This window comes from Silurus meridionalis, chromosome 2 (genome assembly GCF_014805685.1).
Source record: "Silurus meridionalis isolate SWU-2019-XX chromosome 2, ASM1480568v1, whole genome shotgun sequence".
Classification (NCBI taxonomy): Eukaryota; Metazoa; Chordata; class Actinopteri; order Siluriformes; family Siluridae; genus Silurus; species Silurus meridionalis.
Genome location: NC_060885.1, coordinates 19,448,279 through 19,473,030, shown reverse-complemented (window position 1 = coordinate 19,473,030; position 24,752 = coordinate 19,448,279). Strand labels below are relative to the sequence as shown.

General features: G+C 36.2%; 2 protein-coding genes across 5 annotated transcripts; one reads left to right on the top strand and one right to left on the bottom strand.

Annotated features, from left to right (window-relative positions):
- Positions 1–985: 985 nt before the first annotated feature.
- Positions 986–11,518, bottom strand: mocos (molybdenum cofactor sulfurase). Its single transcript, XM_046834907.1, is given in 16 exon segments — positions 986–1,343; positions 2,319–2,423; positions 2,618–2,759; positions 4,189–4,285; positions 4,711–4,835; positions 5,091–5,124; positions 5,127–5,174; positions 5,274–5,436; positions 5,693–6,088; positions 6,219–6,335; positions 6,478–6,677; positions 6,760–6,836; positions 6,942–7,592; positions 8,913–8,979; positions 9,172–9,261; positions 11,049–11,518. Coding segments are annotated over 16 exon segments (2,544 nt in total). The 5' UTR covers positions 11,176–11,518; the 3' UTR covers positions 986–1,238.
- A 1,720-nt stretch (positions 11,519–13,238) lies between these two features.
- Positions 13,239–24,542, top strand: zgc:110045 (uncharacterized protein LOC664755 homolog). 4 transcript variants are annotated; one of them, XM_046836767.1, is made up of 15 exons: positions 13,239–13,461; positions 14,330–14,384; positions 15,734–15,865; positions 16,056–16,079; positions 16,206–16,238; positions 16,445–16,561; positions 16,931–17,062; positions 17,852–17,980; positions 18,226–18,315; positions 19,194–19,235; positions 19,723–19,795; positions 20,615–20,667; positions 21,174–21,343; positions 21,513–21,532; positions 21,738–21,868. In XM_046836767.1, exons 3-15 carry the CDS (start codon positions 15,779–15,781, stop codon positions 21,740–21,742), a joined length of 975 nt encoding a protein of 324 aa, XP_046692723.1. In that variant the 5' UTR covers positions 13,239–13,461; positions 14,330–14,384; positions 15,734–15,778; the 3' UTR covers positions 21,743–21,868. The 4 variants fall into 4 exon arrangements, with proteins under 4 accessions (XP_046692723.1, XP_046692713.1, XP_046692719.1 ...); XM_046836757.1 differs by lacking the exon at positions 21,513–21,532 and having other exon boundaries at positions 21,738–24,542; XM_046836763.1 differs by lacking the exons at positions 14,330–14,384; positions 21,513–21,532 and having other exon boundaries at positions 21,738–24,542.
- Positions 24,543–24,752: the final 210 nt, after the last annotated feature.

Genomic DNA, 24,752 nt, shown 5'->3' with positions numbered 1-24,752 from the left:
AAAGATCGAGGTCCCATGCCCTGTAGCAGTATCCACTTACAATCAGCACATGGGAGGTGTTGACTTGTTGGATTCGTTGATTGCTTTATATATCATAATACCTTCGATCAAAGAAATGCTATCACTGTCTAGTCTTTCATTTGACTAAAATGGCAGTGGTGATATGTTGGCTATATGTTGGTTCTACAGACGGGATTATGCTAACAATGGAATGACAAATGGTGACCATATGCGTTTGTATGCCTTCAAGTCCCAAATAGCATATAGTCTGTGCAAATAAAAGAAAATGGGAGGAAGTAGGGGCAGGGGCACATGGCTCCCATAACTAACCAGGATGTCTGCTTGGACAATACCTTACATTGGCCAATAATGTGTGACAAGAAGGGAAGGTTCAGAGTTCCAGAGTGTACAGGAACACCCAAAGTGATGTACAAAAGGTGTCATTTACACCTCTGTTTCAAAGCACAGAAAGAAGTACATAAAATAACACAACACTACATGATACAAATTCAATATCTAAATATGTTTAAAGTGCTTTTAACTTTTGTGCTGAATGATTTTGTTACATTTTTAAAGGATTTTGTAAATGTGTTACACTTTGAGTTTTGTTTTATAATGTGTGAATTCAGTCTTCTTTGTGATTCTGTACCATTGTTGCACACCGTTGCCACTAGACAACAAAAAAAATATTTTTTTTATATGATGTGGAATTATTTGTATCATGAACCAGCAAAATGTGTGCAGTAGAGGGTTAAGGAGCTCTCGAGGTTAATGGTTTTTGCTATGGGATGACAGAATGAAGTTGAAGTAACTATAATAAAGTAAAGATCAGATTACCCCTTAAAATTTAGGTTTGTCACATATACTGTACATCCACATTAAATATTAAACATAAAAACATAAAGTAAGAATATTTTCCATTATTAACTTTATTTGGAAATAATAAAAAAATATTCTCAGTACAAACTCATTTGTTAAGAATAAATGGCATGCCAGATGTTTTATTATAAGTTTGTTCACAAAAGAAAACAAAGTAAAACCACAAATGCAACATTAGAATTCAGTTATTTGTTGAAAATGTGCTTATAGGGTGTGCAGTAAAATTATAATTTGCCTTTGTCCAATTTTGCAGCTTATTATCGAGTGTAAATATGGCATAAGTCTTATACAGTTTAACAGATACAGATTAAGCATAGGTTATATTTTTTATTTGAATATCTTATTTGATTCTGTTCTTTTTAAAATTCATCAGTCGGTTGAATTATTACCTGGGAACCAACAGACAAAGTAGGATATGGACTGGATCTTTGTAACAAGTAATTCAAGTATACTCCAAATGTGAGCTGGAAATAAGATAAAGATTGTGACATTTAAAGCATGAAGATCTGAAAATCATTGTCTGTTAGTTCTGACAGTTCTTTTCTGTCAAAGATACATTGTGCAGAAAAGGCAATGAACTAGCAAGTTAAATTAATTTTCCTTTAAAATTCAACTATATTAACTATATGCACAGCAGTTAACAACGATGTGACTGAAGTAATTCACTTGACAGTTATTAATTAATAATAGAATAGTGAAAATGTTTGTGGATTTAGAGAAAGCGTACGACAGGGTGCCGAGAGAGGAGTTGTGGTATTGTATGAGGAAGTCAGGTGTGTCAGAGAATTATGTGAGGGTGGTGAAGGACATGTATGAAGACAGTATGACAGCAGTGAAGTGTGCAGTAGGAACGACAGACAGATTTAAGGTGAAGGTTGGACTGCATCAAGGGTCGGCACTGAGCCCTTTCCTGTTTTCAGTGGTGATGGACAGGTTGACGATGATGTTTGCGGATGATATTGTGTGAAAAAAGGGTGAAGCAGTTGGAGAAGGTGGAGGAGTTCAGTTACCGGGGGTCAACAGTGCAAAGTAATGGAGAGTGTGTTAGAGAAGTGAAGAAAAGTGTGCAGGCAGGGTGGAGTGGGTGGAGAAGAGTGATAGGAGTGATTTTTGGAGAATGCTGAGGATGGAGCCACCAGGAAGGAGGAAATGAGGAAAGTCAAGAAGGAGGTTTGTGGATGTGGTGAGGGAAGACATGCAGGTAGTTGGTTTGAAAGAGGCAGATGTAGAGGACAGGGTGGTATGGAGACGGATGATCCGCTGTGGCGACTCCTAATGGGAGAAGCCGAAAGAAGTAGAAGAATAGAATAGTAAAAATGCATTATATCACCTGTTTACCCTGCTGTACATTATATCTAATGAATGCCCCAGGTTTCCACTTTACTTGCAGTTTACATAAACCCTCCCCCTCTCTTAATCAAGTTTTAAATTGTACTGACCTTTCCACTCCGACAAACAGACAGAGATCTGAGAGGGTCCTGGGATTTAGTGCCAGAGGTCTGATCTATTCCAATCATCTGGCAACGAGTACACTTGCCTGCCACCTTCCACAAACCAGTAAGGAAAAATATATTTGAGATACAAGATATCTATATCTATATCTATCTATATCTATATCTATATCTATATATATATATATATATAACACTCTTTCAAAACTTTATAAAACTTTATATTACACTCTTTCAAAACTGCCCTAAATTCACAAATAAGTGGTTATTTTAAAGGCTTTTCAAACCTGAAAGAATGTGCCTCCAATTTTTACACCTGTCCAGTCATCTTCTTCAAAAGGCTCTGAGCCCGATATAACTAGGTTCGCTCGAAAACGATTGATGAGTTGCAGCATGTCGAACGAGGTGCAATTATTTGAGCTGTCTTGCCTGTGACAAATAAAATTGTCAAAAAAAACATAGGATCCAAAATAAAATCAGTTCACATACAGTGAATCCAGAAAGTATTCACAGCTCTTCACTTTTTCCACATTAAAAAAAAAAAAAGGACATTCTTCAAACAATACCCCATAATGACAACATTTCACATAATGACAACAGCCTTCGCTCAATACTTTGTTAAAGCACCTTTGGCACCAATTACTGCCTCAAGTCTTTTTGAGTATGATGCTTGGCACACCTATTTTTGGGCAGTTTCTCCCATTCTTCTTTGCAGAACCTCTCAAGCTCCATCAGGTTGGATGGGGTGCTTCAGTGCACAGCCATTTTTAGATTTCTCCAGAGATGTTCATTCGGGTTTAAGTCTGGGCTCTGGCTGGGCCACTCAAAGACATTCACAGAGTTGTTCCATAGCCATTTCTATGTTATCTTGGCTGTGTGCTAAGTGCCGTTGTCCTGTTGGAAGATAAACTGTCACCCCAGTCTAAGGTCCAGAGTGCTCTGGAGCAGGTTTTTTATCAAGGATGTCTGTACATTGCTGCATTCATCTTTCTCTTGATCCTGACTAGTCTCCCACACATGCTTGACTGTAGGGATAGTATTAGCCAGGTGATGAGTGTTGCCTGGTTTTTACCAGACATTACGCTTGCCATTCAGGCCAAAGAGTTCTATCTTTGTTTCATCTGACCAGAGAATTTTATTTCTCATGGTATGAGAGTCCTTCAGGTGCCTTTTGGCAAACTCCGGGCAGGCTGTCATGTGCCTTTTACTAAGGAGTGGCTTCCGTCTGGCCACTCTACCATACATTCCTGATTGTTGGAGTGTTGCAGAGATTGTAGTTCTTCTGGAAGGTTCTCTTCTCTCTACAGAGAATCGCTGGAGCTTATTCAGAGTGACCATCCAAACTTCCTCCATTTATGAATGATGGAGGCCACTGTACTCATTGGGACCTTCAATGCTGCAGAAATGTTTTTGTACCCTTCCACAGATCTGTGCCTCAACACAATCCTGTCTTTGAGGTCTACAGACATTTCCTTGGACTTCATTGCTTGGTTTGTGCTTTACCACAGGTGGTGTTGTAGAAACACTATGATCAAGTATGATCAGTGGAAACAGGATGCACCTGAGGTTAATTTTAAGTGTCATGGCAAAGGCTGTGAATACTAATGTATATGATATTTCAAACAAACTTATTTTACTTTGTCATTATGGAGTATTGTTTATAGTATTTTGAGGAAAATAATAAATTTAATCCATTTTGGAATATAAAATGGGAAAAACTAAAGTGCTGTGAATACGTTTTGGATGCACTGTATAATCAGACAAATCATTAAATGGATATAAATAAAACAAATAAATAAAAAAAACACATTACAGCATCACTATTCATTATATTTTAACAACAGGTAGCAGTCATTACCTGTCAATGATCCGATTGAGAAGAAGTGCCACACTGGCTCTGTTGATTAGCAAAAACTGAGCCTCATTCACTAGAGAGAGGGCAGGCATTAAGGAACCTGCAGAACATAAATCATACATATTGGCGTACTGTCAGATTTACTTTGTGGTGGTGTACCTTAAATACACACAAGTGAACAGGTTAAAAATAAACGTAAGCATTGAGACCGATACTCCACACCACAAAACAATTCGTACATTTATCAATTATTGTACTGAAATCAATACCCTGAGTGAAACTAAGCTCTAAGTTCAATAATCAGGGCTGACATTATAGATTAGTACTTTATTTAGGTAATGTAATAACTTTATACATGGTATATATTAACGCTTGCCTTCCTTGGTTATTAGCTGTTTATGTAACTGTTGGAACAACCAGAGTGCCATTAATGCATACGTATTACCTGCATGACTACTAAACACAAAATACCTGCCACTGTTTTAATATAATAATTAATATGATGTGCTATTCTTTGTGCTGTACCCTTTCCTGTGGCCATTTTCATATCCCGGGCAAAACTAGGACTCTGTCTAATGAGATAGAAAGGTTTTCCCAGGAATTCAGACAGCCAAACTGACACCTCTTCCCCACAGTCAACAGTCTGGACTCTGTAACAAAAGGAAAGATGCATTATTTATTATTTGAATAATGGCCTTCAGAAACCGAGCAGTAGACAATTATTTCACAAATAAGAGCTGCTGCAGTGGTGCCTTGGTTTCCCAAGTTTGAATCAGGTTTCATGATTATCTTACCATAGAAAGTCTATATTAGTATGATCCAATTCAGTGTCAAATGTGAAGCACTTAATAAGTAGTAATCTAATTTGCACTTATCAAAAATTATAATGTAAGTACTTTACTTGCCTGTCACCACAAACTTTGCTTTGACATGTTTTGTGGCATGCTTTTCTTTACTCATCTCCAGGGGAAGTGTAATTGGATCCATACCTATTTTTCCAATAGTGAAATTTATTCTTTATTTTAACCTCTAAGTAAATAGTTAGCTTTGCATGTAAAATGATACTACCACAGCAAAATTTCTCGGACCTGAGGCTTCCAGGCACAGTGTTTTGGAGGCTAAGCAGATGCGTGGATGGATGAGACACAATTTGGGTTCTCTCTTCTGACTCAGACATACTCCATTCTCATTCACCACCATCCATATACGGTCATACAACAGCCCCTGTGGGCCCAATGGCCAATCTGTTACCTGTGAAGATCCACACAACAGTATGATGTTTCTTGATTAGACGTGTATTTTTTTAAATTTAGATTAGACTCTCTTTATATATATATATATATATATATATATATATATATATATATATATATATAAAGTTATATACAGAGTAATCAATAAATAGTATTATAAATGTAAATAGTATTATTGTGTAATGCGATACATAATATATTTCTATTTAAAATGAATGCATGGATGAAATAGAATAAATTGATGTCTAATGTACCTCAAATGCAGCACATGATTTAATTGGATATATGAAGATATTGGTCAATGAATAAGCATTTTCACAGTTCCTATCTGCCTTTGGAACAGTATTCTGAGCCGAGGTCTTGTTGATGGATAAAGAGGGGATATTTAAGCCATTCATCACAGGCATAGGTCTCTTGTTCGGCAATGAGAATAGCTCATTTGAAGCCAAGTTGGCTGCCGTCCCAGTTGACTTTAACCTTGCCAGTCTGCTTTGGTTTAGTCTTAGTGGTTTATCCACGAAGCAGTCAACAATAAACTTTAATAAGGACTGACAGTCTTCAAACGTTGACATATACCCAAAGGATATGCGCACAGACCCAGTTGGACGTCCATCAATCAGGTCAATGTTGTCTCCACATACATGACCAGCCTTGAAAAAAATACAACACAGCAAAGTTTCTTCACCACAATGAACATATAGAATTAGTACACAATATGCATGATTTGATTGACAAAACATTACATTTTTCCTACAGCATGTGAGAGAAGATCTTACTGACCTTTAAGTTACTCTTTACCTCTTGGTTGCTGATACCTAGATATGCCTGACAGGCCCCCGTGTTACAGAAACAGCCAGTGCGCAAATGAATATTGAACAGACAGGCCATTTTGTCTACCTGAGGGAAATGCAAGAGTGACTTTAAGTGACTTAATCACTGGTCTAAAATAAACTAATTAAATAGGAAATAAACAGGCACGTAATTTGAAAAAAGAAAAAAAAAATCTTTGAAAATGTAATACTTGTCAAAGATGTTTGACCTGGAAATATCCAATCACTTGGCCATAGCCGTCCAGCAAGTTGAAGTTGAGGGTTGCACCCTGATATGCTGCATTTTCAAACTCATTGTCACAGTAGATCTGAGCCACAGGTTGTGAGTTGCTATGGCACAAACAAGACAGTATGATGTAGGTATAACGAGCTAGACCAAATGTGTGAAGCTGAATGTCCTTCATGCTTCCTGGGGACAATAAAAATACCAAGCTTAGTTTGTTTCATGTAAATAATATTCTTTAAAAACAGCACAGAAGTAACTTTCAAACCTGTTAGTCTGTGCAGCGCATCAAACCCATGGTGGAGAGAAATAATATCAAGGAATGCAATGGTTCCATCTTCAAATCTGAGAATACCCAAACACAAATGAAGGAATATTGAGTAAGCAATTACTAGCAAGTCATTTCAATGCTTTCAGGAGTAGAAAAGTGAGTTTTAGAGTCTAGAGTACCTGCTAACTATGTCAGCTTTTGGCGCAAAGTAATCTTCTTCCACAAGATAAGCTGCTGCTGTCCCTCCACCAAAGTACTTCTTTTTCAACAGTTCAGTGGCTTCATTCCTTACCAGCAAGGCTCCAAGTCCAGTGGGGAATCCAAACATTTTATAGAAAGAAATAGGCACAAAGTCAGCTGGGTATTGCTTCAGGTCCAGTGGCGAGCAGCCAACAAAACCAGAAGCATCCAGCAGAACAAACCATCGACCTCTGTGCTCACACGCTGGGTAGAGCTGCTGACACTGAATCCCCCTCACATAGCTCAGCGGATATTTCCGCCCAGAAAAATTGCTTTGGGCAGGATAACAGAAAAGATGTGCTACCAAGCATTCATCCTGTGTATTCAATGCGACTTGGCTATCTTTGGCTTTAGCTTCTATTTCCTGTGGAAAGACAGGCACTGTTCCCACTCCTTGAGGTCCAGTTATTCCCCGAATGCCCACTACTGATGTGTGATTGTCTGTGAGGTAGCAGAATTGACTTCCTGAATGTTCTTCCGAAGCAGATATCCAAGGAAAAGAGTCAGCAACTAATTTAAGAGCTGCAGTGCAGCCAGCAGTAAAAATGACTGAGTATTCATCAGGGCTGGTGTTAAAGTGCTCCAGTATCCTACAGAGGAAAAAAGATTTGCACATAATATGCATTAATGTTCTAAAAGTAATGACTTAACACATCAGCTCATTATTTGATGCACAAGAACAGTAAAAAAAAATAAAAAAATTTTACTGTAAATTTTCATTTATTTAAATTTATTGCTCACATATAATTTTGATATATATATATAAATATATAAAATATTGATACATTTATTATTTAGTATTTATTTAACACATACAGTGCATTTGGAAAGTATTCACAGCGTTTCCCTTTTTTTTTTTAGTGGCCCAGCCAGAGCAGACACTTGAACCCAATTGAACATCTCTGGAGAGATCTGAAAATAGCTGTGCACCGACACTCCTCGTTCAACCTGATAGAGCTTCTGCAAAGAAGAATGGAAGAAACTCCCTAATAATAGGTGTGCCAAGTTGTTGTTGCATTATTCTCAAAAAGACTTGAGGCTGTAATTCGTGCCAAAGGGGCCTCAACAAAGTATTGAGCAAAAGCTCTGAATACTTATATTTGCAAAGATTTTGAGGAAACTTCTTTCGGGTTGTCATCATGAGATATTTATTGTAAAATGATGAGGAAAATAATGAATTTAATCCATTTTGGAATAATGCTGTAACATAACAAAACATGGAAAATAGAAGCACTTTGAATACTTTCCGGATGCATTGTAACACTTTCCTGCACACAAAATAGAAAAATATTCTATGTTGCCTGAAAGGAAACTAGCAGAAGAAGGAATGACATTTTTGCTGTGGCATTCTTCTTGGGCTTAAGCAAAAAACAGATGCTCATCTGTTCCTTTTAAGATTTACTAAGAACAGAATGGCATTTTTTAAAAACATGCAATTTTGTTAAAAACATGATTGACCAGATAAACTAGACTAGCAGTCATATTATCTGTCACTAGTAACTCGACTCTAATGTTAATGATGTGCAATTTTAGTTTAGGAAGTTTAACTTGTCTATTCCAGTCTGTCCAGTCAAATGGCTGAACCATTGCTTGAAACATGACTTTGATTCAGATTTGGATTTGTGTTTCTTAATTAAAACCCTGCATGTACAAACATTTGAATAAAAAATTAACCTTATGATAATTGATAGCTAAAAATATTTTTAAAATGATAGCTAAAACATTTTAAAAAAGCTCTGTGGTATTAGCCCCCATAGTTGGGTTTTAGAGATGTGTCTATAGGTTACGTACATAATATGCTGCACATAAGATATATATTAATTGTTAATGTGGTACCAAGAAAACTTTGATGACAATGCAAACTGTAAAAAAAAAAAAAAAAATCCAATGGCAAATGAAAAATCTAGTACCTGTATCTGACTCGCTCCACTGTGTCATGTGTTATCTTACTGCTAGGACTGAGACTATGAGGGTTACCTGAGAAAAAATACTTGGATTTAATATCACACATATTCAGGCACATCATCTGTAATGTTAAATAACAGCTACTAACACATCGTGTTCACATCACAGGTACATATACTTGTATATATGAATTTAGAAAGGTATGTAAAGGCCAGATCTATTGACTTAATTTTGCTTATGAATTAAATTGCTTAATTCACTTACCGTACACATTACTGGATATATCCTTATAAAATGCCTTGAGTTGGGATTTGGCGAAAAATGTTGTACCAGCATGATCGAGGTAGGTAGTACCTGTGTGAAGAATAGCTTATTAGTAGTTGGCAAATTATCACTTTTGTTATGACAGAACATTACTATAACCAACTAATATTTTCTATACAGCTTTTAAAGTATGTCCAACAAAATATAACAAACATTAATTAAATTAAAAGGACAAATTAAAAGGTCTCTAGCTTGACATTACACTGAAATATATGATGATTTATTGATGACTTTATTCTAAGCAAATACATGCTCTGATAAAAAAAAAAAAAAAAAAAATCAGTAGGCCTGGACTAGCACAGTGTCACTTTCACTTTTTACTTACTTTTTTTACACAAGCACATGGACACTTTAATGACAATTACATCACACAGTCACTTTAATCTGTACTTCTGTCATACATATGTCACACATATCCATCCATACCTTCTGTTAATTCATGTATGTATATACATCTATATTGTTTTTGCTAGTGTGTGTGTGTATATATATATATATATATATATATATATATATATATATATATATATATATATATAAAACGTAAAAATAAATAATGAAATAAGTATAAACATATATTAAATATAATCTGACCAAGTATAAGTATGAATAAGAAAATAAATATATATATATATATATATAAAATGTGTGTGTAATATATATATATATATATATATATATATATATATATATATATACACACATATTATATATATATATATATATATATATATATATATATATATATATTTGATATATATGAATATTTTTATTCATACTTATACTTAGTCAGATTATATTTTAATATGTTAATACTTATTTCATTTATTTTTACGTTACTTTACTCTTTTTTTTCTTTTTTTCTTATAATGTATTTCTTTCATGTTTACAAGTTGGACAGTAGTAAAAAGCATTTGACTATATGTCATACTCTGTATGAAAGTGTATGTGACAAATAAAATTGTAATTTGAAAAAAATCCTACATATTTTTGTCACAATTATTACCAGCCCATCAATGTGAGAAGACAAAGCAATGAGAGGTTGTCTATTATTCTGAATCGACTGTTGTGAATATCAGGTTATCAATTATGTATACTTATGCATATTTTTGCCCTAATGATCTTGCCAGCGGAAGAACATTTTGTAACGTAGGCTGTGCTGCGACCCTGCTCTCTGTGCGGATTAATTTTGTTGACTAGGAATTACAGAGGCTTCGTCTAGAACCACACACTCTACAGTATGCCTAAATGCTGCCGTGACTCTATTTAATAAAGTAGTATGCAGGTTAGCACAATTATTCACGAATATGTGGACAGCATTATCTGCTCAATCATCGGTGTTACAGAAGCATAACCCCCCCCCAAAAAAAAAAAAAAACTTAAGCCAATTACATTTCTAAGGCAGGGCGTAATGGCGCGTGACAGATCTGCATGTGTACACAGTTCCTTCCTGACTCGGTATTACGTGTACTACTGTGTTTTACAGGATTTCACGGCACCTCAGGACCCAGTTTTGCCTCTATTTCTTTTGGAAATCACTCTGACTTCAAGACAGTATAGCAGGATTTTGTGTAGTATAACTAGTTCCTGCATGCTGAGCAGCAGAGGGCGTGGAACACCACACAAACACACCATCAAACCCATTCAGCAGCCATTACTTATTTCATACAACTTCACTGAGTCTTGTGCTGGCCGTACTTTCACTTTTCATATCTGCTGAATAAACAGTCAGGCCTATTCCGTCCATCAGAAAGAAACCCCGAGCTGAGGAGAAAACGTGTGTGGCTGCGGGGGAAAGCCGTGAACGTGAACGTTACCTTTAAGCCTGGAAAATTCACGGCGGATCTGCTCCTGCTGCTCACAAGCGAAACTGTAATGCGGCCAGATTTCCTTAAAACCCTCAAACGTGCACAGGCGTGTAAATTCACTCGAAGGCGCCTCCATTATGTCAAAATGTCAGTGTCTCTGACAGCCAGTCGGTCGCTGGCATTTTACTTGTGGTAAATGAACTTTTCTGACGGGTTACAGCTGAGTCCCAAGTCCACAGATGAGAGGAGAAAACAATGCGAAAGCACACACACACACACACACACACACACACACAAGGTTCTAAGTCTAACACGACTCTTGCTCTCACAATGCTCCTGTGGGACTGACTTTTCTTGTTCTAGGATAATTAAATGGAAACATTGCTGTAGTGGCTGATACATTGCTGAAACCAAATCTTCTGCACCCGGGGACCAAGTAAAGTAAACAGAATTCCACGAAACCTTTCAGTAATCATTTATGACCACGATGACCCAAAAGTAAACATATTAGGCTTTTAAAATAAAACATTACGTGCAATAATATTGGTCTACTTAGAATCATAAGGCTTTCTGTTCATGAACTTTCCAGTGGCACAACACATCTAGGTCCAAACCTACATTATGAAAAGGCATACTGGTGTTTTGCACTTACTGGTGAGCTTTGGATTAAATCAAATAAGGCATGGAACCAGTCAATTAGGCTGATAAGATAGATAGATAGCTAGCTAGCTAGCTAGCTAGCTAGATAGATAGATAGATACGTACATACGTACATACATACATACATACATACAAACAAAAACTTTATTGTCATTGCATTGTACAGTTACACAGCAACAAAATGCAGTTCGGCATCTACCAGAAGTGCAAAACGTAGCAGTCGTGCAAAAGTGCAGATAAATATCTAGCATATTTACAGCAAGTGGTATATGAAAGCATATACAGTGAATAAATATAAAGGCTATAACAGTGCAGAGATGTGTGGACATACAGGTGTACAGTGAATAAATATAAAGGCGTACAGTGAATAAATATAAAGGTTATTATAGTGCAGAGATGTGTGGACATCATTAAGAATTGTAAGAACGCAATCAATGTAATAACTTTGTACACCGTGAATTGTGAGTTCCACAGTGGTAAAAACCCTTCGTTTGAGAATCACTGCTAAGCGTGCCGAGGTAAAACAACAAAACAGCAACAACAACAAAAACAATACTAAAGTATGCAGAGATCAGATGAAATATTATTTCCCACAGAAAAAATGTAATGGCAGATTTGATCATTATTATATAATTATATCCAGTAAGCTCAGTACCCCATACTTATTCATACATATGAGCAAATAGGCCTAACACAAATTGCACACAGTAAAAGTTATTGAAGTCTTGATGTTTTATTTCCTGCAATAGAGACTAATTTAAAAAGCCTTAAACCTTGATAAGAAATAATCAAGTAATCCACATAACACCTTTCAGTTTTAACTCTCTATGACTAAATGTAAATGTGTACATGTGTAAAGTGATGATCAGGAGCTTTTTAACAGGAAAGCTTTATGAGCTGTATTTATTTAATTTATATAATTTATTTAACACATGCAAAAAAAATAAATTTCAGTGGATTCGAGGTTTAAAGAAGGATTGATATGGGGAATGGCTGTGTACTATTATCAATTTCCATCTCAAACAAGGGCAATAATTAAATGTCACTTCTGCTCCACTGATTCCTTCACTTCATAATTTGGCCATCAAACTGAATGCATCTCTTTTTGTTGAAGGACCACATTGTTTTCATAGAATAAATCTTTCCCTCTCATTAGCAGAAGATGGTAGCTGAGTGGGGGGAAGGGATGACAGACTTTTGTCTGTGTCTTTCTATCCATAATAATGTGACACAATAAGTTTAGAAATACTTTGTTGATTAAAACAAAAAGAAAATATTTATCAATGTTTGCCAAATATCTTGCTACCCTGTCCTGAACAAATTTCACAGGTCTAAATGTACTAGTCATCTGTTTCTTTTTGTTTTGTTTGCAAGTTAAATTGTTGATAAGTTTGAGGAGAATAAAATAAAGCCAATGTATTCTTTCTAAATTTACTGCTCTCACTACTCCCCTGATAGGACAAACTGTATTAAGTAAGGAACTCCAAGCTGGCCTCCCCTGCTGTATAGGCTTATCTGAGACTAATACAGTGGGGGGAAAACAGTAACGATAGTCTCATTCGGGTAGAGCTTCGGGCGCTTGGCCATCTGTCTATTCTCTGAATACAGCTGACAACAAAGGAGGGCAATTCTTCATTACGGGACCATACAGCCACTGGACACTCACACACTCACACACATTGTTGGAGAAACAGGGCAAACAAGAGGGGAAAAGCAACTGACTGACACCAACCTACTGCCTCAACCTCAATCATACCAGCAGGTCAGTTAGTTTGCTAACTTGCTACTTGTCACATTTACAGAGTGAATAACAGAGTTATTCTTGTAATCTTACACTGCGTACATTGAAAGTTTCTACAAAGAAAAATTCGTTTGAAGAAAAATCTTATAATGAGTATGTATATGGTTGGTGAAGTAGATTTTTGTAGGAATTATAAGAATTTCAGCTAAACATTATTAAACGTGCCTATTGTCAAACATGATTGCGTGTACCAAATCCATTGTCTTATTTCTAAACAGATTTCTTAATATCTATACTTAAAACAAAGTTTATTCAAAGATAAAGATTGAAAAAGTAATGAATTTTAAAAAACGTATTACATATCACTTAATTATCACTCCTGCATAAATTCTGATTTGTTAACAGGATTTGCTTGTCTAAGTTAAAAGCAAAGTTTAAAAACTGTATCAGTTTACTTTAAAATTGTTTAAAAAAATGTACCCTAATATCACAGTTTTCTTAGGGTTTTCTAAGGACCAGGTGATCTGTGGAAAAAAATGTAATCTATATTAACTATGCATCTGCCCTTGTTATTACTATGCGTAATAGAGTGGTTTTTGTGGTCTGGGGGACTGCTGACAAGCTTGAGGAGACAGAAATGGGTCAAAACGGATTTAGCATTAGCCAAATAAATCCTGGCCTATAGGATTAGGCAAGGCTGTTGCTGCTTGTTTGATGTGTTTACCTGATGGACCAGCAGAGCACTGAAGCGTAGTAATACTCAAAACCTTTTCTTTTGATACAGATCTCTTATTATAACTTAAATCTTTAAGTTCAGCTAAAGACAGTTAAAACACTTGTCTTTGTGTTGGTTTGGTTATTTCAATAAATGTTTACACTCTCCTTTCAGTTCTGCAAGAATAAAATGGCGACAAAGAGAGAGGTCTGCTTAATTCATATCTCTTGTAAGTATACGGAAAACAAACAGTTGGTGGAGTATTATTATTCTGAACCACCTTAAATTCAAATTAAACACATTCTGTGACCTGCATGGATTCATGAGGCAAATAGCAAATATGGTAAAAATTTCAGTGCAAAACTGCACACTAAATATTGTTACAGAAAATATTCACCAAAGACCTTTAAAGGCCTTTTGTGAACACAAGACCTTTTTGATTGCACCTGTAAAGCTTGACCTTGTGACCTCCCAGACATTTAAAATATGAATACATACAATATGAATACTAACAATACAAACCCTTTTCAAAAAAGCTGAGACACTTTGTAAAATGTACATGAAAATAGAATGCAATGATTTGCAAATCTCATAAGCCCATTTGTTTTTTTCTCAGTTGAACACTAAAAACAATTTACAATTTAAACAAATAAAAAACTGAGAAAATTTACTATCTCAAATGTTCCGAATCAGAATTATATATGGGCAGAGGTTCACCAATCTGCAAAAACTGCATTTACAAACTGACGAACGATTTCAGAATATGTTGTATGTTTCTCAACATGAAATTGTGAAGATTTTGAATATCTCATCATCTACAGTACATAGTATCATCAAAAGATTCAGACAATCTGGAGAAATCCCTTTGTGCAATGGACAAGAGTAAAAAGCAATATTATTGTATATATCCATAAAATACCCATAATCTTTGGGCCCTCAGGTAATGCATTGGTAACAGGTATGATTCTGTAATAGAAATCACTGCATGGCTGAGAAACACCTTCAGAAATAAATGTCTGTAAACACAGTTCACAATGCCATTCACAAATCAGAAGAAGCCGTATGTGAACATGATCTAGAAGCACCGCTATCTTCCCTGGGCCAAAGTTAATTTCAAATGGACTGAGACAAAGTGGGAAAACTCTTCTGTAGTCAGATGAAATGTTGCCTGCTGGCTGACCAAACCTAACATTTTACCCACTGAAAACATTTGGCGCATTATTAAATGAAACTCAGTAAAAGTAGAACATTTTGCAACCTGTTTAGACATAATTAGTATCACTGTATCAGAACAACCCAACAAGAAAACAAACAGCTCTTGTTGAAGCTTAGAAAACAAACCACAACAGTTTTAATTCCAACAGTAAAGTAAGTTAAAAAACAGACAAGTCTAGAATTGAATATTGTTCAGAGTGTTATTGAGGATTCACTTTTTTTGTAGCTGGAGGGTTTATTAAAATAATCAAATATGTAGAGATTGGAATTGCTTGTCGCTGAGAATGCTTATTGAATTGCAGTTGCTTCAGTGTCTGTTAGGCTGACTGAATTGTTAACGTCTTTATCTGTTTGTCTGCACAGAGCCTGTCTGTCTGAAACTGTGAAGTGTCCAGATCATCAAGAAGTATGAATACAAATGAGAAAGAGGTTGCTTTGTGGTCTGAGGGAGGGCTAAATGTCACCCTCACCATTCGCCTATTAATGCATGGAAAGGTGAGTCTTTCAATCCCTTGCATTATAAATGTTTATGAGCTATTTCGGCCCATGATTAAATCCTCTGCTGGAGTTAGATTCTGCACTGGATAATTGTAATAATATAATTATTATAATTCTTTATCTGCCAGAGAGTTTTGTGGTAATTTATGATATCACCGTATATTACAGTGCATGATTTATTTTGCAGGAAGTGGGAAGTATCATTGGCAAGGTATAGATATTCTAATTAAACTATTAAAATTAATATATATTAACCACCATATATATATTAGTATACATTTACTTACTTTTTTATCCATGTTTTCCTTTTTAATTAATACCAACTTTTCTTTCTAAGAAAGGGGAAACTGTCAAAAAAATGAGAGAAGAGGTATGTACTGCAATTCTCTTTTTGTTAAAAATATGAATCAAAGTTAATAGTATTGAGAATAATTTGAGACTCAACTGAACATGTTTACTGTATGTCTGCTTTATACAAATTGCAGTGATTGTGTAGAGCAAATAACACTATACATATTAGTGTATAGTGTCTATAATACATAAAATTAGGTCAATAACTTATTGATTTCTTTAAAGAGTGGAGCACGTATTAATATATCGGATGGCTCCAGCACAGAAAGGATCGTCACCATTACTGGTGCATCTGAAGTCATTTTCAAAGCATTTGCCATGATTGCAGAGAGGTTTGAGGAGGTGAGACTTATCACATTGAACAAAAAATTATTACATAAATTAACATCATTCTGTTGTAATGTACTAGCAATTATTACACAAAGGATTAAAACTTTATTTGAAAGTAACCCTTATTAAGACTGTAATCAAGAAACTGAGTGGTGTATTCAAAGACTGTTGATATAGTATGAAATACATGCCATGCTGGCTTAAATGGGTTTAGGCTGTAATTAAAATTTCTTTATCTTTTATTTCAGCTCCCTAGACATTATAGAATTCTACAGCTTTAATTAGCTGCTGTCTGCAGAGCTTAGATGTCATCACATACTGCAAGGTTGAAGGAATGACTTTTAATGAAGTAGATGTGACAACATTGGGTCTCTGTTGCAGGATATACTGGCCTGCATGGTGAACAGCACAGTGTCGAGCAGGCCTCCTGTCACGCTGCGCCTTGTTTTCCCTGCTAGTCAGTGTGGCTCGCTTATCGGCAAAGGAGGCTCCAAAATCAAAGAGATCAGAGAGGTAGATATGATCTTTAATATGATACCGAACAAATGAAAAGAGAATTAAAGTCATGAAGAAGTCCCAAATGTGCATGGCATGGTCAATTTGCTGAATGCTTGGTATTCTTTGTTAACATGCCCAGCAGAAATGCTTTGGCTCAGTATGATTAATTGTTCTCATCAAAACAAAGCTTTTGTGTTTGTGAGCTAAGGGCTGGTCCATTAAGTCTACAGATATACACAGTGGCCTTTTTTGGCTTCAGTCTCAAACACCAAATATATCTTTGTTTTTTTCAATTACCAGTTCACTTTCTGCCTAGGAAGAAACAATTCTGAAGTAGGGTAACCCCTGAAGCAGCATTACTTTCCTCAATGTATTAGCGTTTGACAGGAGAACAGTGCACTTGGTTGCAAGAATTGTGCTTCTGTATGTGGATTTCACAGGATAAATTTAGCTGTCCTCTCTATTCAGGGCTGAAGCGGGTGAACTGGTTAGTTGAATTCCCAGGAGCTTTGAATGTCTAGGACATGATGAGACTCCAAAGCAAAAATAGATTTATATTTTTATGAAGTATCTAAATAGGTTGGCCTAAATAACAACACACGTAGTAACAATGCCCAATCAAGACTTGTACTGAGCTGCTCAAGGAATGTTCCAATGTGGTGTGGTCATAAAGCAAAGCTGATCAATAATATAAGACTATGATATGAGTGTAAGGTGTCATTTTTGAAAGTAACACAAATGTTATCTCATATCTTACAGTGTGGCATGTTTACATTAGCAGTTATGCGTGTTTGTTTGTGTTAGACCACAGGTGCACAGGTGCAGGTCGCTGGGGACTTACTACCAGAGTCTACTGAGAGAGCAGTGACCATCTCTGGCACGCCAAATGCCATCACGCAGTGTGTGAGACACATCTGCTCCATTATGCTGGAGGTGTGTACGAATGAATGAAATCAAATACTTTTACCAAATTTTCTGTGTTCCCACACTGGCCCATTATTTGAAGGATTTTACCTTCTTGGGTCTTTTCCATGTTATATACATGGAAGTATCTAAAAAAAACTATTCACTTACATGCATAGCTTGAATTTCATTTCATTATGTTCTGCACATTTTATTCATGTTCATGTGCTCTCCTTGAAATTTGTTTAATAAACTCTATTTTCTTTTATGTGTAGTCACCGCCTAAAGGAGCAACGATTCCTTATAGGCCCAAGCCATCCTCTGGTGGCAATCCCACAGTTTTATCCCATCCACATACAGCTCCTGTGAGTACTTCAATCCATTTCACAGATCCTCTGAGCAGCAGCTATTAGTTTAAGAATTTTGCAGTATTATGTTTTCAGTGGCTCCAGTTAAACATTAATGGCTTTGTATCTGCATTCTTAGTGGGGAGCTATGAGTGTGGATATTTAGGCTAATGATTTCTTTGAGATCAGTGTGGCTGAATAAATCTTTTCCACAGTTTTCATCAGTATTATAGTCAGCACAGTGGTTAGTAGTCTGCTTCGGTGCTCTAAGACATGTAGATTAGGCTTGCTCTGGGAGGCTTCACTGAATTGCTGCTCCAGGACTGTCCGTTTTGATCAATGCAGTAGGAGATTCTCAGAAGACCTTTTTCGATCATTGTTTCTCAGCCAGTATGCAACATTCTATTTTATTCTGTTCTGAAAATGAAAGTAATGGTCAGTGTGTGTGTGTGTGTGTGTGTGTGTGTGTGTGTGTGTGTGTGTGTGTGTGTGTGTGTGTGATTATGCATATATGATGTTTAAACCTTTAATGTTTGCATGTTGTTAAAGAGGATGCATGTAAATGTAATGTAATAGTATGTGTAAAAGGTTAACATGGCAAGCTGATTGAGCATGTTAGGGCCCCGAAGAAGATCTTTTAGTCATTTTTGGATCTGAAATACATCCCCTCTGAAGCATTAGAATGCAGCACACATCAGAACTTCATAAACATTGTATGAGACAGCTCAGGTAGTTGTTGGACATATTCATACAGTGACCTCTTGTGGTTAATATTTTGAGCAGATTGTTAATCTCAATCCTACTGCATTCAACTGTGTCCAAAACAGAACCGTATAAATGTATAAGGTGGTTATATATTTATCTTAGCCGGACTGATGTTATTTTCTTTTGTGTAGACTTTTGCTGTTCCAGCACAGTACACCATTCCACACCAAGACGTGAGTGTCAATACTGCTGTCTTTTCAGTGTTGTTGATCACGGATCTTTTCTGTAATCTCTACACCTTTCCCAACCACCATCTGCCCTTTTCTACCACTTTAACCAGTGCATTCCATTACACATCTCAATGTCTTTCTCCTTAAAATACTGTCAAAAGGACTAAAAATAGAGCAGTTTATCTGAATGCAAAAAGTGTTAAAAGACTGTTTTCCAATGCAGGACTGTGCATTCATATGACTAATGCCTGGTGCTACTAACACCTTTTCCTCCATTTTTTATGCCCTTGAGTGTTGTCACAATAATGTGTTAATAGAATCAGACGTGATTACAGTCATGATGCCAGGTTATTTTGGGCTAAGTTCTAACAAGCCCTAGTAACTGTTCTAATTATGAGCAGGAATATTCACTGTATTGTCTGTAGATGTGTTTTCCTCTGAAATAATTCCATTTGATTGGCTAGTTCTAACTTCCCTTCCTGCCCTGCAGTTTACCAAGCTTCACCAGTTGGCTATGCAGCATATTCCCTTTACCTCCCTTGGGCAGAGCAACCCCTTCCCTGGTACGTACCCAAAGATCCCTGGGGAAAGTTTTTCTCTCCCTTTGTCACTCTGTCCATTTTTCAACATCTTTGGCTTGGTTTTCTGTATTTTCCCAGTCTATTCTTTACTCTTCCTCTCTCTCTCTCTCTCTCTCTCTCTCTAATCACTATCAATCATGCTATGGTGTTAAGGTTTATTGCCTGGAAATAAAAATAAAATTCATATTATTTTAAGGCTATAAAAGTCATGAGACTGCATGTGTTTGATGTGTATTGTTAATTATATGAAACCATCTCTTGTGATTCTGGTGACGTTTTTGTTCATTGTTACATTCTGAGCTCTTTTTACATTTTGGGGACTATGTGATGTGTCTGTGTGATCTGGTCATCTCATGTGCAACTCTTTGTGTACTCCTGACCTGTACTTCTGCTCAGTCCCCCAAAGTACCTCCCACCTCCTTACCTTTCATACCACCACACATATTCTGAAACAGTCACACAGATCACAACAGGCCAACCATGATTACTGCGATAATAAAAAAGCATTACTCTACAAGAGACCGCCTGTGGGTAGATGTTTAATTGAAAAGTTTATTCAGTGCAGTCCAAATGTAATTAGGACATTTTTGCATGTCTGGCATTGTGTACAGGCAAAGCCATACTGCTTTCTACATGATGTCAATTAGCATAATTGATTCATTTTTACTTGTATTCCCTTTATTTTGACATAGCATTATTAGTTATACAAGTTAAGCATTGATCTAGACCATATTATATTATATATTTAGCCACTTGACATGGCCTTGTTTTGTGAGTTTTCACTGTCGATTTCCTAAATAGGTCTGGATATGTCCATTTCACCAAGTTCTTATGAGCTGAGCATACCTAATGAGGTAAGTCATTTTGATTTCATGATTACATTGTGCATGAAATGCATGCATTAGCCTTTAAACTTGCTTGAGGCAGAATGTGACTGATTGTCAGCATTCATGGCAGGTCACATTTCAGTAATGACCTCAGTGACACATAAGACCCTGCTGTGAGACCCGTGGAGGTACATAAGATGTTTAAGCTTCTGCCTTTGTCCCTTTTCATTGCTGTTGTCAACACTGTGACTTTAATCTCTTACTGTGGCACAATGCCATTAGTGGGACCATAACAAAGGGTCAGTGATTAATAAAGCCTTAGCGTTGAATCAAAGTGACCAAGATGACTTTCACGTTTCTCACTTCCCCAATACCTATATCTTAACAGTTATTGCAAGAAAAGGTTCTGTGTGCTTAGCTTGTATGAATTCAGAGCTTTGCCATGAAGCACTAGTACAACTACAATTATTACTTAAAAGCCAAAGGTTCTCAATACATAATGCCATGTGCCACTTACTCTTGTCTTCTCCAAGCTCATAGGCTGCATTATTGGCAGACAAGGCACTAAGATCAATGAAATTCGCCAGATGTCTGGAGCCCAAATCAAGATAGCCAGTGCCACAGATGGTTCAGCAGTACGTCATGTCACTATCACTGGCTCCCCAGCCAGCATCTGCCTGGCCCAATACCTCATCAGTGCCAGGTAAGAGGACCCCTGACAGGCAAAAACAAAACCCTCTGTCTTTTACAGCTGTAACTAGTATTACAGTATTTTCATCTTAAAAGAATTTGTCACTTTTAATATACCACTATAATGAAATATTTCATGCTCCATCTTTTTGTTTAATCCCACCTATGCTGGTCCCCCTCAGCTTTATTAATACTTATCAAGGCATGTGAAATCCGAATTATTGTTTCTTTTTGTAACACATAACATCCTTTTAATTGATTCTTCCCTTGTTATTCCTCATTTTTGCCTTCCTTTTGAACGTCCACACTCTTTTGTTCCTACTCTAACTATTAACATTTTCCTGCCTCCCCCCTTCCCTCCCTGCCCTGTGTTGGTGGAATGTGTGGGTATGTGTTTGTGTTTGCAGTTTAGAGATGGCTAAACTCAGCATCCAGGCTGCCTCCTCTTCCTCCAGCACTACCGTTGACCTCGGCCTGAGTTTCTCCCAGTCTGCCTCTCCTGTCTCTGCCTCTGCAGCCATGCTGGCTGCTCCCTCAGCCATAAATGTCCACTCACCCACAGCCATGCAATCCATCCCTACTACACACTATGCTCTTCCAGTCTCCAGCCTGCTTGGCATGAAAACTGTGCCTCTGCTGGCCGTACACACTGCTGCCGCATCGGCTCTCGCTCCGTACACCACAAAAATCCCTGGCTCAGCCACCATCAAAAAATCTGATCATCAGAGATTCACCCCCTACTGACCAGTACTGACAATCTTACATTTAAATTCTGTTTTCTGGTTTTGGGCATCTTTGACAACCTTGAAAATTATATCATCTTTCGTATATTTCTGAACAATATTATGCAAATGAACAGAAAACAAATGAAATGCATCCTACATCATACTGCATTTCTTTTGGCATTTCATTTATGTTTTAGATAGTGATATCAAGCCATAAACCTATTTCTGACACTCCATTCCCCCCGTTTTTATAACCATAACTAATGTAATTATAGTTACAGAATGTGGATCTTGCTCAAACAATGTTTTGAGTACAAATACTTTGGATTTACTTAATCTAAAATAGTCACATGGAATTTCTTTTATGGAATATATTTAATTGCGATAATATGTAGAAATGTTATAGAAAGATTTATTTGAATTATTTGAGGTCAGATATACAAATATTAGTCTTGTCTGTAGTAGGCAAGGAAATGAGCTGTGTGTCTACAAATGGCACTATACAATGTTTATTTGTAATTGTATTGTTTTATTTGTAGTTTTAATGCTGTTTCTTTTGCTTACATTTAACAGTAACTATGTACAAGTCAAATTTTTCACAAAGACTGCATTAGAGAGGGTGGTGGGACTCAGCACAGAAAATGGGTTATATTTGAGTTATAAATATTATCAACTATTAATACTTGTAGTCCTTTGTCCCTGATGGTGTGCTCCTTTTCCCCCATGTCTCTGCAGTAGTAGCTGGCTTGGGGTCTCTAAGTAATGCTAACATGCAGCCTCTGACATTCCTTTTGGACTGCTTCATGTCATTTAGTATTTCAAAAGGAAAAATGTTAACTTTACTAAATATTACTGGAAAAATCTAAGCTATGACCAGTCTATTTATTGTTTTAAGTATATTTATATTCACTGTTTAATGATTATATGTGGTATGCTCCTATTGAAACCTGGTAGAAATGTCTATCTGTAAAAATGTCTGTGACTAAATTTATAGATAAAAATCTTTGGCTGTCAAAATAGTGTCCATTTGAATAATGACAAGACAGTTATTTTATAAAGTCATTATAAAGTCATTATATTTGGTCATCCAGACTCCACAAGAACTGTCGATGACAAATTGGGGCCCTGGTCAAGTAATATACAAAACTATGCAAAAAATATTGATTATTTTCAATGTTGAAATGAAATTCAGCAAGCAGGGAAACTCAGTTGTAAGAGGAAGCTTTTTTTCAATTAGGACCTATTGCCAAATTAAAATGTATCTTACTATTTAATGATCTTTAGACTGTCAAGATTTCATTTCTTCTGGAAATGGTTATTGCAATTCCTGTCCAGTGTTCACCTAGTCCAAACTGCTCAGCTCCTGACTGGCATAAAAATTGAGAGTTCATCTTTCTTGTCTTTGTTTCTCTTTTTTTTTGGCTGCCAGTATAATCTACAGAACAGAATTCAAGGGTTTTTATTTGTTTTTGTTTTATTTCTGCATGGCTTGGCAAGGAAGTGAAACACAGCTCAACTGAGTTAAGGTGTGGTGACTTGGTCAATCTAAAACCTTCTACTTTTCCCATAATAAAGTCCTTGTTGTATTAGCAGTTCGATTGGAGTCGTTGTCTTTTGGCTGCATGAAGTTCCTTCCATTTAGATTGGATGCATTACTCTGCAAATTGGCTGACTGTAGTCTTCTGATATCATTTTGCTGCTACCATCATGAGTTATGCTATCATAGAGATTCATTAGCCTGTTCCAGAAACAGCCATGCAAGCCTGAGCCATAACAGTACCACCAGTGCTTGACTAATGAGTTTGTATATTTTGGATCCTGAGCAGATCCTTTCTTTCTCCAAAATTTGGCATTTCCACTACTTAGAGGTTAAGCTTGGTCTCAGAATCTGTGTGGCTATTTTGTGTAGTTCATTGTGAATTCCAATTTGAACCTTCTAATATTTTACTGCTAATGACTGGTTTGCATATTGTGGTATGGTATCTATATTTCTGCTTTCAAATACTTATTAAAACATTGGGTTGTGATGTTGCTGATGGCTGTTGGATACGACACAGCTCTTACAGCTCTCACAATGTTTCTGTCATCTGTTTTTGTTTTTGTTTTTTTCTTGGCTAACCCATTCAGAATTTAATTGTTAGTACACCAGTGGTTTCTTTCATTTTCATGACATTCCAAAATGTTGTATTGCAAAGCCCAATGCTTGTGCAATGGCTTTGATTGATTTCCTCCCCTTTTTTCACCATTTTCCCATGCATATAAAGGAATTTTCTATCTCTTATAATATCTGTAGTTTTTATCTTTTCATATTCTTATTTCTCCTTTGATTTGCTGCTTTAATTTTATTCTTTTTATTTATTCATGTTAAATATTTTTTCTTATTTTATTTGTCTTTTATTTCATTGTTAGATTTAGCCGAAACTTTGGCCGAAACCCATTGTTATTTTTAAATGTATTATATAAATAAAGACGACTTTTCAAATGTAATTGTTGAATTTTTAATAGAATAGAGACTATTCTAAATTTGTATGAAATTAATAACTTTCTATTGATGCCTGCAAACAAAGAGACTGCTGATGCTGTAGTTGTAGTTCTAAATTAGTGTGGCTGTTTTCAATAAGTACATGCATTTCTTAAGTATGAGAGATCACGTCTATACAATCCTCAAGGAGAATTTGTTATTTTTTTTATGTGGGG